The 16,583-nt window shown below is 52.0% G+C and overlaps 2 protein-coding genes across 2 annotated transcripts in view; both read right to left on the bottom strand.

Annotated features, from left to right (window-relative positions):
- The window catches only part of ATP6V0D1 (ATPase H+ transporting V0 subunit d1), a 34,096-nt gene extending 21,589 nt beyond the window's left edge, over window positions 1–12,507 (bottom strand). The window contains exons 1-2 of the mRNA XM_017824310.1: window positions 12,308–12,507; window positions 2,515–2,686 (exon numbers count right to left, since the gene is read on the bottom strand). Of these exons, the coding sequence (XP_017679799.1) occupies window positions 2,515–2,686; window positions 12,308–12,437 (302 nt within the window). The 5' untranslated portion in view covers window positions 12,438–12,507. The remainder of the gene's footprint in view (window positions 1–2,514; window positions 2,687–12,307) is intronic.
- A 68-nt stretch (window positions 12,508–12,575) lies between these two features.
- Window positions 12,576–15,782, bottom strand: AGRP (agouti related neuropeptide). Its single transcript, XM_017824352.1, has 4 exons — window positions 15,690–15,782; window positions 14,677–14,876; window positions 14,321–14,415; window positions 12,576–13,702 (listed from the first exon to the last, which is right to left on the bottom strand). The coding sequence occupies exons 2-4, from the start codon at window positions 14,858–14,860 to the stop codon at window positions 13,511–13,513; spliced, it is 471 nt and encodes a 156-aa protein (XP_017679841.1). The 5' UTR covers window positions 14,861–14,876; window positions 15,690–15,782; the 3' UTR covers window positions 12,576–13,510.
- Window positions 15,783–16,583: the final 801 nt, after the last annotated feature.

Genomic DNA, 16,583 nt, shown 5'->3' with positions numbered 1-16,583 from the left:
AGACTCCTCCAGCACTGGTGCAGCAGAACCATGACAAAACACAACTGCAGACTTGGACTCCTTGCACAGAAGTCTCTGCAAGAGACTGGAAACAATCCATATGGGAAAGCAGATTTTTCCTGCTACACCTTTTACCTTCCTCTAGGCAGCACTGTAGACAGTTGTATTAAAGCAAATCGTGTGGGTAAAAAGGAAAAGAAGAGATAAGAGTGAAGACAACTTGAGGAAGAAACATCCTGTGCTGAATGGAACCAATATATTCAACAGGAGATTATGCAGTAGCAAGAGACAGAGATATCTGCACAGAATCGTGATTTGCTGTAGAGAGCTCATCAAAATCAGAGTGACAGAAGCAGCACAAGATCAAGTCAAATCAAGTTAAGAGCAAAACACCATTTAAAAAAAAAAGTGATTCCAACAGGCTGGTAAGAACCAGCCTTTCTGACTAAACAAGACGTTTAAGGTCTTCTGCAAAACTTAAGCTGGTCGTAGACACTGCATAAAGGTCAACAGGACTGATGTAACAGGAAACTGGATCTTCAAGGCCATCTGCAGCCTTCAGGCCAAGTCAGGCAGTGTGTAACCAGGGCAGGCACGGTCTGAAACCTCCCAGTTCATCTTTTCCACACACTGCTTTTCAAAGTCAGATTTGCTGGGCAACAGCAAAGTTTTAAAGTCTGCAAGACACTCATGCCTGCTGGCCAAAGTACTGCCTCTAAACAGATATGACAGAAGCATCAGTGATGACTATGATAGTTCCATAGAGACTTAACATTTTCATAAACCCATAAGGCAGTAAAGGAAAAGCATCAGTGGAGGACAATCTACCTAATACTGCCAAGCTCAAACAGCACCAAAGTTTACAGCAAATTCAAGATGGGCAAAGAGGTGTTCTGAAAGTTAAGTTTGAGAGAATAGAAGAGATTGCCCCATACAACTAAGATGAACTAGAAATTGCTTCATTCATTTCAAACACCGCAGCAAAATAGGGGCCTAGTAATGTCTTGCCCCATATTTGGGTCCAAACATGAAAACTCCAGAAATCTTAGCGACAGGCATGTACGAAAAAACTATTTCTTGGAAAACAGGAAAGGCTTAAGAGACAGGCAGCTTTAGCACAGTGACCCAGAAAATAACAGATATGAGGCACTAGGTCGGAAAAGTGAGACAGTGGTAGTGTCCAGGCACAGAAAGGAGTAAACACAGATGCATGTGGCAGAGAGACAGGTGTTTATTCAATATTTGCAAATGCAGGAGATTTCACAGATAGATAAAAATTTAAATTTTTTCATCAACCACAAAGGTCTTTTCTACATCAGACTGAATCATTCAAAACCCTCTAGCTGTTATCCTAAGCTAGGATAACACACACACACCCCTACCAAAAATCCAAGATTAAACACCACTTGCCAGAGTGCCTGTGATGAGCCTGGGCTCACTGTTCCAGAGCTGGTGCATTAACTGTGCTACTTGAGAACAATCTTCTTCTCAGAGGTGCAAGTTAAAGTCACTCTCTACTGAACTACAGATTCACTTTCAGCTGGAAGACATCTCCTTGCTGGTCAGAAAATGCCACTGGCTGTGCAGTTTGCAAACCAAACTAGAGTTTATAGGAATATAGACAAAGGAAAGGAAAAACGTCAATTTTACTTCCACGATTCAGATGAAAAGTAGGACAACTGGAATCTCTCCGAGACTAGCAATTCCATTTCATTACTGAATAAAACAAGAGCAGCACACAGGGAAGCAGAGGGTTGTGCAAAACCACCGGAAAATACCTTGAGAACACTGAGCTATTTCAAGCTTTTCTCATCAGCTCAAACTGCTGTGGAAGCACCGTGTGTTTCCATGAACTGACAGAGACGTGCTGAGGCTGCTGCAGCCCTGTGTTTCCCTGCTGAGCATTCCAGGCCCTGCCTTCCCCTAGTGCTGGTATTTGTTGGATCCCACTGAACTGTCCAAGAAAAACAAAGCAGTCAAAGGTTACCACCAAACGGGAAAAGGCGTTCGATTTTTTGGCCAGCTCAACTCCCCGAACCAGTTTGTGACGGGGTCACAGGAAGGCCCACAGACCCTGGGGTGGGAACAGAAGGATCACTGCAGCCCTCATGAAGCCTGATCGACCTCAGTGGCTCAGAACTAGCAGGCAACTGCCAGCGTGCACATGCATGGCATGCCTACATTTTGCAGCAGGATCATAGTTTTTAAAATACAGGAGCATTTAACACAAGGGACAAAGATAAGTGACAGCTGTAGTAGAGGCTGAACCAATTCTGCAGTGGGAGGCAGCCAAGCAGCTGTGCCAATGGAGCACACACATCCCAGGAGCAGGAGCCTTTAGCAACACAGTGACACGGCGCTGCTGGTTTCAGACCTCCAGACACAACCAAAACAGTTTCGTTCAAGAAGCTGCAGAAAACACAGCAGGCACAGGGCTGAGAAGTCGGTCTGAGAGCTCTCAAGCCCGGAAAAACAGAACACTTCAAACGCTGCTCACAAACAGCTGGTACTCACGTGATGAAGTCCAGAAAACTTGCCAGGGGCTCGTACGCGTGGTTCCTCATGTGACGGAACTCCACCACCATCTTCTCCTTCAGCTTGTCGTCTATGACGGACACAGTGAGCGGGGAGGCTTCGTTGGCCAGGAAGTTCCCATAGTCTGTGCTCTGGAGGTGCAGTTTCAAGTCTGAAAAAGAAAGAATAATTCCACTCTAGAGGGTTTTGCGTTGGGTTTCGGTTTTTTTTCCAGCACAGCCAAGGAAGCTGTTGCTCAGCACTCCTCCAGGCATTCTCTTCTCTGAAAGCTCTCCTAGACAAAACCCATGTGTTCAGTCACACACTTTTATTTGCGCTCAATTTTATCACGGACGACCCAAGTGCAGGAAAAGATCAGCGTTTCACCATATCAGCCTTGCCTCCCCTTAAAGAGGAAACCGTGACACCATCTGTGCAACTGAGCACACACTGGTGCCAGCTGTTCACTGTGCTTGGTCAAGGTGGAAGCTTACTCATTTCTAGGAAGTATTTGCTAGAAATCTAGGGAAGGAAAAAAAAGCCCAACTTAAACACTCCCTTTAGCCAAAAGGGCTCTGGTTGCAGGCTTCTCTGAAGCAATCACAACCAAGAACCTAACTGCACCCACCCAGATACCAGTGATGTGGAGGCACCTAAAAAGCTTTCAAAGCCAAAGAAACATGAACAGCAACTTTGAAATTATCAACCAGCTTGGTATTACATCATCAAGTCAGCCCAGCTAATTGCACTGATAAAGACAAGTCAAGGATTAAGAGGTAGAGAGAGGATGGTGAAGATGAAGGCCATTTAAATCCATCTCACAGGGTAGGCAAACCCTGCCCAGGATGGAAGAACATGCTCAGAAGTCTTCCCCTCCTCCAGTTTCAAGCAGAGGAAACCTTTGTTTCCTCTGTTACCCCTGCTGCAGGTCAGGTGCCCAACCAAGCTGCAGTCCTGGCCAACAAGCAACCACAACATGCTGAGCTCTGTCAAGATAAAAGCCCTATTTTGAGCCAAAACCATTTAAGTGTCTCTATGGAAAAACTAAATCCAGAACTGAGGAACGTCATATAATCCTACTCCTCAGAGCTCTACTAGCAGCACTGGTACACAATGTTCATCTCCCTTCAGCTTCACCTCAGAGGGCCAGTTAGGCAAGCAACCTCCCAGGGATTCAAGACCTTTATGGGGAAAGGAGAGCAGCTGGAAGAGTTGAGTCAAACCAGATGTGAACACGCCATCCAGAGAAAACAAAGAAGACATTTCTCCCTGGTTTCTCTGAGGCAGCAGCACTGAGGCTGCCTTTCCATTCTGCTGAGCCACACGAGTCCTCAGCATTACAGCACGAGCATCCAAGGCACCCAGGTCAGAGCAAGGACTCAGCATGGCTTGAGGAGTCTCATCTTTTGACATCCCACCCAGCCACAGACATGAGCTGGAGAGTTCCTCCTCAGGCTCCAACCTGAGCTTGTACAGCCCAATACTGTCCTCAGCCCGAGGGATGGGAGGGTCCAACAGCTTCCAAGCTGACTTCAGGTCTTCTGAGTATTTCCAAGAGGGTCTAGCAAAGATGGTTTTCACCAGCACTTTCAGTTACGAAGGTGTTCCCACTGCTCAGTCTCACAGGAAACAGATGGAGTTTATAGAGAGGGGACATAAAGGCCAGAGACTTAAATATCACCCAGTTTCTGTCATGTTTCTCAGTGGGTTACAGGAGAGTTCAGGGACACTCTTAGTTTTAGCAAGGGAGGGGATTCTGCCCCTCTAGTCCGCTCTGGTGAGACCCCACCTGCAGTGCTGTGCCCAGCTCTAGGGTCCTCAGCACAGGAAGGACATGGACCTTTTGGGGCCAGTCCAGAGGAGGCCACAGAGATGATTACAGGGATGGAACACCTCTCCTACGAGGAAACGCTGAGAGAACTGGGATTTTCAGCCTGGAGAAGAGAAGCCTCTGGGTGACCCTACTGCAGCCTTTCAATACCTGAAGGGGCTACAGGAGAGCTGGAGAAGGACTTTGGACAAGTGCAGGGAGAGACAGGACAAGAGGGAATGGCATCAAACTGAAAGAGAGTAGGTTTAGATTGGATGTTAGGAAAAAATTCTTCCCTGTGAGGGTGGTGAGGCCCTGGCACAGGTTGCCCAGAGAAGTTGTGGCTGCCCTATCGCTGGAAGTGTTCAAGGCCAGGCTGGATGGGGCTTGAAGCAACCTGGTCCAGTTGAAGGCATCTCTGCCCATGGCAGGGGGGTTGGAATTAAATGATCTTTAAGGTCCCTTTCAACCTCCTCCATTCTATGATTCTATGAATTCTGGATGCAGCAAAGAGATCTTCCTGCCCAACACACATCATTGAAGCAAAGCAGAAACCTAAGCTAGACCTCTGCTCCCCAGACTATGCTGCAGCTGAATAGCTGTGGTTTATTCTACCGAAGCACAATCAACTTATCCTCACACCTTCAAGGTGGGAAAACATTATCTGGATAAGGAATACAAGAGAAAGAGTCTTGGTAAGACTATTACACACATAAAATCAGGCTGTGAAGGAGGGGACAGGGGACTGAAGCAGCTACACTTACACACCTCCTGTTTCCAGTTCTCTGTAATTGTGCAGAGCCCTAACGAAAGCTAAGCCTGCCCAAAAAGGCATGTGATGTTGTTTTGCAGCTATACAGGACATTGGAGAGGAAGCAGCTATTGCATATCCTACCAGATCTGGCCTCAGTAGGGAAGTTTCCAAAGGTTATATCTTGTTTCCTCAAGTCCAATACCATTGGTTTGTTTTGGTGTCATCACAACCTGAAACTCTGCTTTTGAGGTCGCAAGAAGCTGCTTTGCCCTCAGGTCACTTGATGCTAGAGACACAGTGACACGAAAAGGAGAGTTTGCTGTACTTCCAGGAAGTCAGAGCTGCACTGCATCTAGACCAGAGCCACACAGGCTGCACACTGTGCCTTGCAGGCTCTGCCTCAACAGCTCTGAGCAAGTTCCCATGAGCTGCTTGCCCAGAACATTTTGCCCTGCTCCATGAGGGGGTCGTCCCCCCAACTCCACAGCACAAGAGCCAGCACATTATGTTGCAACTGGAATAAGGGCCATGTTTATATAACACTTGGAATTCATTTTTACAGGGAAGGCCAGCCACAAACTGCAGAAACTAAACTTTTCTGAATCTCTTAGCACCCAAGCAGACAAAACGGAACATATTTTCCAAAAATTGGACCGGATTTACAAACCCTGACTCAATGCATCCCACAGTGTATCAGCTCCTTACACGAGCCTGTCCTCCTCCAGCCGCTGTGCTGGTCACTGAGCTTCGGCCAAGAGGGTGAGCTCCCAAGTTTGGGAGCTTTTAATAGGACTATTCACATGTCAGGCTTCTCGGTTAAGAACAAACTAATCTCGTGGTTTCACAAATTTCCTGCCAGAAGAGACGTCCCAGTAGCATGGTGACTAATAAGTGGACCCACTGCTGAGCAAGCCCCAAGTTCTCCAAAAGCTCAAGCTCCCAACACAAGTTCAGACCGAGCTGGAGTCGGCCTCTGGCAGCAAGAGCAGCCCCTTGGCAGGGGCAGCTGCCACAGATCGCACACGCTGCACGTCGATAAGAGCTGGCTGCGAGTCTTTTGCAGTGCCTCTTCCCCAGTTGCCTGCTGGAAAGGAGGGAGACATGCACCTAGAGCCCAGCTCCTCCCAAGGAGCTCCTCCAGATGCTGACTAACAGCAGCACACGGCCTCGACCCAGCGATTGATTTTAAGAGGTACATTTGCCTGGCTCGGCATTTTTCCAAGCGGTTCACACACTGAGTAACAGACTGAGCCAGTATTTGGCAAGGGAGCACTTGAATGACCACAACACTTTTGCTCTCTCTCCTCCCCTGCAAATGCTGGTAAATTATGGCTGGGTCACAGCTCCCAGAAAGCTGCCTTGTGCAAGAACACGACAGCTTGTCAGAACGACAGCCTTTTTTAGCTGAGTAGGACAGTGCTTGGGATTACCATGACATGGACTTACAGCCACCTCCATTCAGCTCTGGGATCAGGCCCTCTGGTTCTCATGCAGCTGCCTTTACATGAGCCACAAACACAACAGAAGGTTAATTCAACACCCTGCTGTGCCAACACCTTGACATTTCAGATGACATTTTCGAGAGAGACTTCAGATCCACAGTAATACAACCGTCCTCTCCTGCAAGTTTGCTTTGCCATAACAAGGAATCAAGCCCTTAGTCTGTTAGACATCTGTCAGTCAAAGCCTGTCCTGTAAGCCCTGCTCAGACAGAATGATCCATGGCCCCATCAGCTCAGACTTCCACCCCGTCCCTCTTCAGCATCCTGCCATAACTGCATTGCAGAGCTCTGAATCAAGTTAAGGGCTCAAGCACTTTCGGGCAAGGGCTGATCTGTCTTCTCACGCACAGGCACAGAATCAGCTTCTGCAACTTCCGAGCTGAAATGATGTTTTCACGCAAATTATCTGCTGTAACCCCGACATCTTGCTCCAAAGCACCTGGGGCCATCACTGCCTATATAAAAATTAAAATATCATTTGCCATCTCCCAGGCTGGAGGCAGTAAAGCAGCTGAAGGATTACACAGCAGTCTGCAGATCAGCTACATTGCCCACGTCTCCCTTCAGGAGACTGCAGTCATTACCATTTGCCTTATTGCTGTTTGTTTGGTGTGTTTATAGCCACCTCAGACACTTCTGAAGCTGGTTCTCTGAAATCTCGCTCAGGAATTACTCAGAGACCCGTTGTTCCCTGCAGAATTTAAGACCTTTCCTGTGGTTGCACATCACCAGCAGTCACATGCCACCTTTTCTCTGTTGTCAGGCAGCAAATTCCTCTGGGCCACAGACACAGAGAAGCATCATTTTTGGCCTTTTCTTCCATCAGTGTCTCACCTCTGGCTCTTCACCTGTTTGAAATGTCCTCAGCACCAAACAGCAACCTATCACATCCCTTCCTGGGGCTGAATTCACCCCTCTCAGAGCTTCAAACCCAGCACAACCAGCTCATGTGCCCTCAAGCAGGCAGCCCCCTCCTAATCTGTCCAAAAGGCAAGGTCACCCCCCCATCTGCCTGCATCCCCACCCTCTCCAAAAGCAGACTGTTCTAAGCCACAGCTGTAACCTCAGAGGTCCAGTGCACTAACAGGACATCGGCCCAGCACCTACTGCAGTGATTCAGGGGAGAGGCAACAAATCACTCAGAAGCTAAAATAAACAGGGCAGAAAACAGTCTCCTGCTGCAGGAGCTGACAGCCGAGGAAAAACAACAAGATGAAAGCACTGACGGGCTGCCGAGCAGCAATACCTGCCAGGAAACCCAGACACCATCATCTCCTAACGAGGGGCAGGACCCAAACAAGGGCTGAAGCTGCACCAGTACTCAGAAGCTGACCTCGGCTGCTGCTTGAAGTTTAGCTAGGAGAAGCTATGAAGTAGGTCTCTGCCCAGTAAAGGAGGCCAGAACAAACAGCAAAGAGCCTCCGCTGAACCCTGCAGGAAGCCAGGGACCACAGTGTTTGTTTGCCACCATGATCTAGCAGGCTATGGAAGGGCTATCTTTCTTCCAATAAAAAATGTTTTCCTGGAGCTTGTTTCAACAGGACAGTTGATGAACCAGCCACAGCCAGTGGTTACACCAGAGGATGCAGGACAAAGCACCAAGATCAGCAGCACAGCCTTTCAGACACTGTGACTCTGCCTCATCTGGCAGAAGAAAGCTCTTGGGGACAGGGGACAGTTCTCCTGCACAGTCCCAGCATGCAAGGGTCAGCTTTTCACCCAGGGCTCCTACACATGCCAGGAGACAGAGAGCATCCTCATCGTGTGGGTGAGGATGAAAGGTCCCCACCACATTATAGCTTGGCTTCTACACCCCCCGAGTTCAGAGTGAACCGCTCAGAGCTCCAGAGGGATCTAAGCACAGCCACCCTTCAGGACCACCGAGTGGCCTCTCCTTATTTGGCAGCACAGCAAAGGAGCTGCACAGGAAAGGATCTATGCCATTCCCCTTACACCTGTGAGAACACCACAAGCTCCACCAAAAGCACTCTTGGAGGCAGTCTGGAGCTCTGGCAGCAATGCAACTTCTCTGCACAAGAGAGGACATGCTGCCCGTGCGGTTATGCTGAAAGAGAAGACCAGCTCCAGCCTTTTGGGGCCCAAATTCCAGGACCATAGTGATAAAATGGAAAAGAGAAGGGTAGCACAACCTCTCCAGCTCTTTTCTCAGCAAAAAGAGAGGTGCTGAACACCTCAAAGCAAAGGCAGCCTCTAGGGGAGAACAGAAGATCCTTGAAGGGACAGTGAAAACAAAAGCACACACTGCACTCAGCCTGGTGCAGAGAGGACACACTCCAGGGACAGATCCCACTCCTCCACATGCACACCACTGTTTCCATACAGCATGCAAGTCCTCAGCTGAGCCAACTGCATGGACAGAGGCACAAGCACCTACAGAGCAGTGGTGTTGGAGACACACAGCCTCTGGAAAACCTCTCCTAACAGAGGCCCACAGGCTTGAACCAAGTCCCTGCCACTCCTCAGCAGGCCACTTCACAGCCTCATCACCCAGCTAGAAGCTGGATTTCACCACACCAATCAGCTCTACAACACTGGCAGGTCAGAAAGAAAACAGTTTCCTACACTGTTGCTGCAGAAGCAAGAGGAATTATTAGCAATAGGAGGTTCATGAACACTGACCTGAAGGTAAAGACAGTCCTGGTTCGAAACAAGATGCTTTTGGGCATTTCTTGGGCTCCACATGCATTTGGCAGTAAGGAGGATTGCAGACCACCAATAAAGCCAGCCCACAACCAACATTCCAGACCCAGACTGGCACCACTGTCCAACTACATCAACAGCTTTTCATTCTCCAGAGAGAATACCAGACCTCTAACAGGCTACCACAGCTTTAGGAATTGGAGATGACTCACCAACCTTTTGACAGCAGAAATCTGGGTGACCTGTAAGTCTGTTTGCCCCAGACAGATTCCACTCCAGCACAGATCCATGCTCACACCGCTGGAGCTGAGGGAGGCGGCTCCAGGTCCTTCACTGACACCTTGTGTCAGAAGCAGGAACTGGATACAACAGGGAGGGCCGGGCAGCTTCCAAGCAATCCCAGCACAGGTGCACGTCACAGGGCCTCTCTGGCTGAGAAACAACCAAAGCACCTGGACTTTTGATGCTGAATGAAGGGATTAAACATGTTATTGCTGCAGGGTTTACGAGAAAGCTTAAGCCAAAACAGCTCTCACTGCCCCCCTCAGTCCTGGACGTGTTTTTCTGCTCTTCTTCAGGCCAGCTCAGGAGCCTGACCACAGACAGCCCACTTGGCTACTTCTGACTGGACAAGAGGCAAGAGCTTGAGTCAGGTTACTTTGTGATCAGACAAGCAGAGACAACAGAGGATCACAGAAAAGCATGATTTCCTCCTTCCAGCAGCACTGAGCTGCCAGACCAAGTCCTGAAGCAGAGAAGTCAATGCCTTTGTGCTTCCAGACCAACCCAAGCACACGAGAGGGAGCAGCATTTCAGACCTGGAAGCACAGCACCCTCCAAGCAATGCCAGTAGCAGCAAGGTGGCAGATACTGGATTCCCAGGGCCAGACCCAGAACAGCCTTGGTCCTTCAGGATTTCTCCATGGCCAAGGATCACTCGCTCCAGGACTGGGACAAACTGCAGAGCTGGACTTGCACACAAGCGGCAGAGAGAAGACAAAATAGAGAGTAGAGAACAATGTATGAGTATTTTCTGTCCCAGTACTTATTTTGGCTGCTAACACGCCAGCCACTGCCTGGATTTAATGCAGACAAGTCCTGGGAGAGGAAGAATGCACGTTAGAAGTCTGTGGAACACAGAAAACAAGTACTGAATGGGAAAATCCCAACTAAAGGGACAGAGGAAAGAAATAGTCTGACCACAGCCCCACATGAGTGATCAAGAGCAACATTCCTTTGAAGGAAAACACCTCTACAAAAACACAGTGGGCAGGGGCACAGAAAGCCTGGTGGAAGAAGAACAAGCTTGACAGTGAACTTGGAAGAGCCTTCAGGTTCTGAAGGAATCATGACAAGGAGCACAGCAGGAGCTGCCACCAGAGAGCTGTCGGGGGCAGGACACCAATGATACCACGGCAAACATATGGGAACTCCAACCTGACTCATTCCAAATGCACCAAACACCACTCTGAGGGAGAACTAGGTTTAGGCAACTTGGTTCAGAAACCAAGGAAGGGAGAAAAAAAGAGAAGCTCTCAGTACAGAAAGACTCCAAAGAGGAAGTTCACTGCAGGGAAGTGACACAGTCACAGTTCAGGGCATGCTGACACTTGTGACTGCCCAGAGAGCAGAAGTTACTCCCACTGCCCTCTTCCAGGCCCTGGGCTCCACAATAGGAATGACAGTGACCGCTGCAAGCAAAGAGCTGCAAAAAAGAGAAGCTGAAAAGGAGCTTCTCTCCTAAGCAAAAACAGCTTGGGAATTCTTAAGGTAGAGGCTGAGGCACATCACAGCACTCTGTTCCCATTCTGTCGTTACCCGGAGTGAGCAGCCCCAGGTAACCTGTATCCAGGGTTCAACTGGTCAGGGATCCATCTACATACTCAGGGTTAATTAACCACTCAGCAATGACTGTCAGTATAAACGTGATGCTTAACAAATAGTTTTAGAAGAAAGAATAATCCAATAATTATAGTCCCACTGACAAAAACAACCAACATTTCCAGACATGTGTATTTCTAGCCTATTTCCAGAGAGGCCTGGTTTTAATCTTTGTGATTTTTGATCCAGGTTGTAGACACTGCGGAGTGAAAACCGGGCAGGGCACTGATCAGAGAAACAGTTTAACAGCAACTGATTAAGCTGATGAGTGACCACGAGTGATCTCAGCATCCTAGAAGAGCTTGGGTTGGGAAAGACCTCTAAAGGCCATCTGGTTCAACCCCCTGCCAGAGGCAGGGACACCTTTCACTATCCCAGGCTGCTCCAAGCCCTGTTCAACCTGGCCTTGGACACTTCCAGGGATGGGGCAGCCACAGCTTCTCTGGACAACCTGTGCCAGGGCCTCACCACCCTCATTGTGAAAAAAATGAGCATCACAGAGCAAAACCTCCAAAGTTCTCCAGGTTTGTACACGCTGATCTAGAAAAGAAATTATGTCTGGGAGTCAGAATTAGCCTTTAAAAAGAACTCAAGATCACAGGCAACAGGCAATTCACTGCTGAATTTACTCAGATAGGCACTGGATTTTTTCCACTGGTGATCCTTCAATAACAGCAGGTACTTTCCTAGGTGACCTGATCCCCTTAAAAACTAATCATGGGTATCAGGGATTGTTAGATTACCCCAATAACCTTACTTCTGGCCTTAAAAAGGCTTCCTGCCATTTAGGGAGTGCAGCCACAAAACCAGTCTCACCAGCAATGCCCGACAAAACCCACCAGGCTCCCAACAACCACAGCTACAGAGCCACTCCAGGAAAGCACAGGGAGCCCAAGCTCCCTCACAGCGCTGTGTCCGCTGGGCAATCACACGGCCGCGCTGACCGGGAAACTGAGTCAGCTGAGGCGGCGGGGGCCGGGACACCAAACGCGGCCTCAGCCGAGGGGTGAAGAGGGAACAGGGCCGCTGTGGACTCTTTTCGCCGCTGCCAGGCAGCCCCTCGCCTCCCCACAGCCCCTCACCACCTCCCCTCAGCCCACCGCCCGGACCTTCCCCTCAGGATGGCAGGGGAAGGCGGGGGGGGGGGGCTGTTCCCGCAAGCCTCGGACCCTCCCCACCACTCACCCTCCAGGCTCTCGCACTGCACCAGGTTCACGTAGTCCCCTTGCCGGAGCACCCCCGCCTTGAAGCCGCGCACCAGCCCTTCCAGGTATCCGTTGTCCACGTTGAAATAGAGCTCCGGGAAGCACGACATGGCGGCGGGGACGGGCCGGGAGCGCTGCCGCCGCCGCCTCACGTGACCCGCGCGCTGGTCACGTGGCAGCGCCCCCTTCCCGGCAGCCACTGCGCGGCGGGAGCCGCCTGAGGGGATGGGGGGGGAGAGGAAGGAGGAGGCGGCGGGCACGGCCCGGGAGCGCCCTGGCAATAAATTAAATAGCGGCGTTCGACGCGAAGGTGCCGCCAAGTGGAGAGCGCATCAGGATTATCTTAAGTCAGGGTGTTCTTTGGTGTAAAACCTTTGTGTGCTTCCAAGCCTAATGAGCAGGCTGACAGTGGAACTGGCACCCCTTACTTAGGGACATCCTGGAGCTGACAGGCTTTAGGGGTGCAGTAAATCAAGATGTTGGTGTCTGTCTATGGATACATGGCTAGCTTGGCAAAATACTCTGGGTCCATGTATCATAGACCTGAACTATCTTCATTATAATACTAAAAATCACGCCTGCAGGTCAAAAAGACCCTGCCAAGGTGAAGACCTTTCCCCTGAGCATGAGTAGAAGTTACCTGGGTTATGTGATTTGTATGGAAATTACCAATCAACCTAACAGAGCGGCTGTGCTTGGGAATTTACTGCCTCTGAACTTTGCGTGTGAATAACAACACGGCAAGTCCAGCGGGACGTGCTGGATTTGTGGAATAGCCCCGAGCACCCGGGCTCGGCAGCTCTGAAATCAATAACCAGCGTCTCTCTCTCCAGTGTGTCAGGACCGGCTCGTTGCACACCGGGGAAAAAACCTCAATTTTGTGGGTGACAGCAGCGTGGCCAAGACATCACCTGGAGCACCCCTGCTGCTGAGACACCACTTACCCAGCCAGGAAAGGCCCATTTTGTTTGACGTGGAGGTGCCCTGGACTCCTGGCTGTGTGGACACGGTGCCCAGCCGTGTGCAGGCACCCTCCCCTTGCTGCTGCCCCTCTCCCCTGAGATCCCCAGCAGACACAGCACACCATTCCCACTCAGCAGTGGCTTTTGCAAAGGGCTGGTTTATTGGAGCTGCAGAGGAGGAGGCACACGCGTGGGCAGGGAGCAGCCCCGCAGGGCGGGCGCTAGTTCTTGCCACACGGGAAATTGGTGCTGATTTTCCTGCAGTAGCAGAAGGCGTTGAAGAAGCGGCAGTAGCAGGTGGCACAGGGGTCGCAGCAGGGGACCTGCTGGCCCAGGCAGGACTCCAGCAGACGGACGCAGCGGCGTGGGGAGCGCTCCTCGCGGCCCGCAGCCTGCAGCTCTGTGGAGGATGCCTGGAGGGGAGAGAGGAGGAACAGCAGGGGCAGAGTTGGTGCTGGACCACTGCACCAGCAACTGCGTGGGAGAGAGCCAGGAGTGGCTGCTGAAACCTGCCACTGCCAGCAGTGCACAGTCGTGCTCAACTCCGGGCTCAGCCTGTTGGAAATCACCACTGAGCCCCATGGTCTCTCTGCAGGGTTCACTGCCTTATCCACTGTGTCTCAAGGCCTTTCTGCACACATTTATTTTGAAGCACAGCCTGGACTTTAGTGAAGGGTGCTGTGCCTTCTGCCCGGACAGAGGGACTGAGGGCTGAGCCAGGCTGAACATGGCATTGCCCAGTGAGCTGCTGCTCTGCAGAGGCTTCCTGGGCTGCACTTGAGGTTAATTAAATGGATTGCAGGAGCACAGGTTTGCACTACCCTCCTTTGAGTGCTGTAGCGCCTTGTGTCTCTGGTCAGCCTCAGCTCATCCCAGCCCTGGCTGCTTCCCAGGTGATGAACAGATAATGCCTTCCCAGGCAGCACCGTGCTGGGCTCCAAACCTCCCCTGGCCCCAGGGGCACAGAGAAGGCTGCTGTGGCCTGATGCTTTCCTGCTCTTTGAGGTGTCTGTAAGAAAGCTCAGGGTTACCTGTGGTTCCAGCACACCACCTCTCCTCACGAGGTCACCATCAGCTTCTTGGACCTCCAGGGCCATCTGCTCAAACCCCAGCCTGGGGAGAGGTCCTGTGAGATACAGAGAGGCTGGACAAGGAGGCTGCTGGGGGGTCAGCTCTGATTCTGCTCCCCACAAAAAAAAGGCCCCACTTCCTGTGGGCTGCCAGGCTGCTCTCGCCTGCCAGGGCTAGAAGAAGCTGTTGCTGCTTTAGGGGGACCACCCTGCATGTGACTCTGGGCGTGGGACCCCCACTTCAACTCTGAGGCACTGGGCAGTGCAGCAAGGAGCTGGTGGGGGTCAGTGGAGGGCAGGGGGGCCACAGGACTCACCCGCCAGCTCTGCAGGCGCCTCCTTGGCTCTCCGCTGCAGGCTGGCGTGGCGGGCTCTGTCCGCGCCCTCCAGCCCGGTGCTCGCCTTCTGCAGGTGCCCACAGCTGAGGTCGGTGGTCCTGAGGTCCAGGACAGCCTGGATCCCCTGCAGCAGCCCACAGCACAGCAGCAGCACGTTCAGCATGGTCCCGGGGGACAACCTGCACAGAGGGGCCCGTCCAATGTCAGCCCGCCCCGCTGGCATCACCCCCCGAGCAGTGCCGTGTCAGCGAGGGGCAGCCCCTGCCAGCACAGCCACCGTGCCAGGCTGTTTGCTCTCTTGGCCTTGAGAGCCTTTTTTTGGGCCCCCAGACACCTGGGAGCTTCACATGGACCCTCCAGAGCACGCGCTGTGGGGCACCCCATGTATGGGCACATTCAGGATCTCCCCACAGAGAGGGGGGAGCAGCAGAGAACGGACTGAGACTTGACCAATCCTTTGTGCAGCAGTTCAGGGTGCCCCCTGCCCCACTCACAGCCTTCAGCAGCCACCAGACCATTGAGGATGCGGCCAAAACATCCCACACGGCTCCTGTCAGGCTCAGAGCATGGAAATGCCAGTAGAGGCTGGGCGCTGGGGGGGGGAGGACCACAGCGGGCACAGCTGAGGGAAGGACTGGGCAAACTGGGCTGGGGGACGGGAGTAGCTGCAGGGTTGGGCTGTGGGCTTTGGGGGCCTGAAAGCTGGTAAAAAGCAGGGAGACTCTTAGGGAGCAAAAGGAAAGGGGCCAGGAGGGGGTACCACAGTTGCTGCTGTCAGCCAAATCCTGGGAAACCCAGTGCCTGCTGCTTTAGCAGCCTTGGGGCTCCAGCCCTGGCTCCAGTAGCCCAATGCTGGCCACCCCTTTTCTCCCCATCCCACACAACCACCCAGCTCTTTGCTGGGAGAGACCCCTCTGCACCTTGGGGAGCCCCACACCCGTGGGAGTCACACCCCACACGCTCCCAAGCCCCTTCCCAAGGTAGGCACTGACCTCTCCGAGCGGAGAGGGGGCTCGTCGTTCACTGCTCCACCGAGCCCGCTGGAAGCGCCGCCACCGCTCTCTGCCTCAGTGTCCTCCACCCCACACGCTTCCTGGGATTTATATCGGCTTTTTATTAATTAAGTGCTGCAGCCACATGACTCCACTAACTACCAGGTAGGTGGGATTCTCTGGAAAACGGGCTTTGTCTGGATGGAGAGCAGCTGCCGGGGCAATGTGTGGGAGGGGGGACTCCTGCCCTGTGCCCCGCAGGGGGGAGGGACAGTTCCCTGCTACCCCCAAACCCCCAGGTGTCTTGGAAGTGATCCCCACCGCCCTTCCAGACTGCGTCCCTTTCCAGCCACGGCTGAGAAGCACCAAGGCTGCAACTTGAGGGCATCTCTTAGTTCCCAAATAGAGAATTATCAGGGCTACGGGCTCCTAGCCAAAAACATGCCAAGCTCGACTGGTTTTCAAAGGGAATGTTGCCTATCCATATCTCCTGGCAAGCGTCCAGTCATAGTCCAGAGCCTCCAGCAGTCCTCCAGCTTCTGACCACTGGCCATCTGCAGATTCTCCAGGCTGTGTCTCTCATTCATAATTCCTTTGGAAAACCTGCAGCTCCCCAGAGCCAGGCTCTTTTCGGGAATGCTCACGGCCTTGAGTGACTTCAGTGCTGCAAGGAAATGGGAGGATAAGACATAGGTTCAGTGGGCTGTGACATTCCCAGCAAGGGAGGCTGCCAGCCCGGGCTCTGCCCTCACCAGGCTGCTCCTAGATGGGGTGACCCCCTAGGCCTCCCAGCAGAGCATGAGCCACCACTCCCGGCTGCAGCACCAGCCCTGGGGCTCTTTGCAGGCCCCCTCTGCCCCTCACATGCTCTGTCCCAGCATGATCTGATTCCTG

This window comes from Lepidothrix coronata, unplaced genomic scaffold (genome assembly GCF_001604755.1).
Source record: "Lepidothrix coronata isolate B3197 unplaced genomic scaffold, Lepidothrix_coronata-1.0 Scaffold110, whole genome shotgun sequence".
NCBI classification, from domain to species: domain Eukaryota; kingdom Metazoa; phylum Chordata; class Aves; order Passeriformes; family Pipridae; genus Lepidothrix; species Lepidothrix coronata.
Note: the sequence above shows the minus strand (reverse complement) of the source record. Positions and strands in the feature narration are given on the sequence as shown.

What these genes read in the sequence shown, in the direction of transcription:
- AGRP (XM_017824352.1), bottom strand. Translation starts at nt 14,860, where the DNA reads ATGCTGAACGTGCTGCTGCTGTGCTGTGGGCTGCTGCAGGGGATCCAG. An exon ending in GGCGCCTGCAGAGCTGGCGG is followed by an intron (nt 14,416 to 14,676) that starts GTGAGTCCTGTG and finishes TGTATCTCACAG; the next exon opens with GACCTCTCCCCAGGCTGGGG. An exon ending in GTGGTGTGCTGGAACCACAG is followed by an intron (nt 13,703 to 14,320) that starts GTAACCCTGAGC and finishes TCTCCCCTCCAG; the next exon opens with GCATCCTCCACAGAGCTGCA.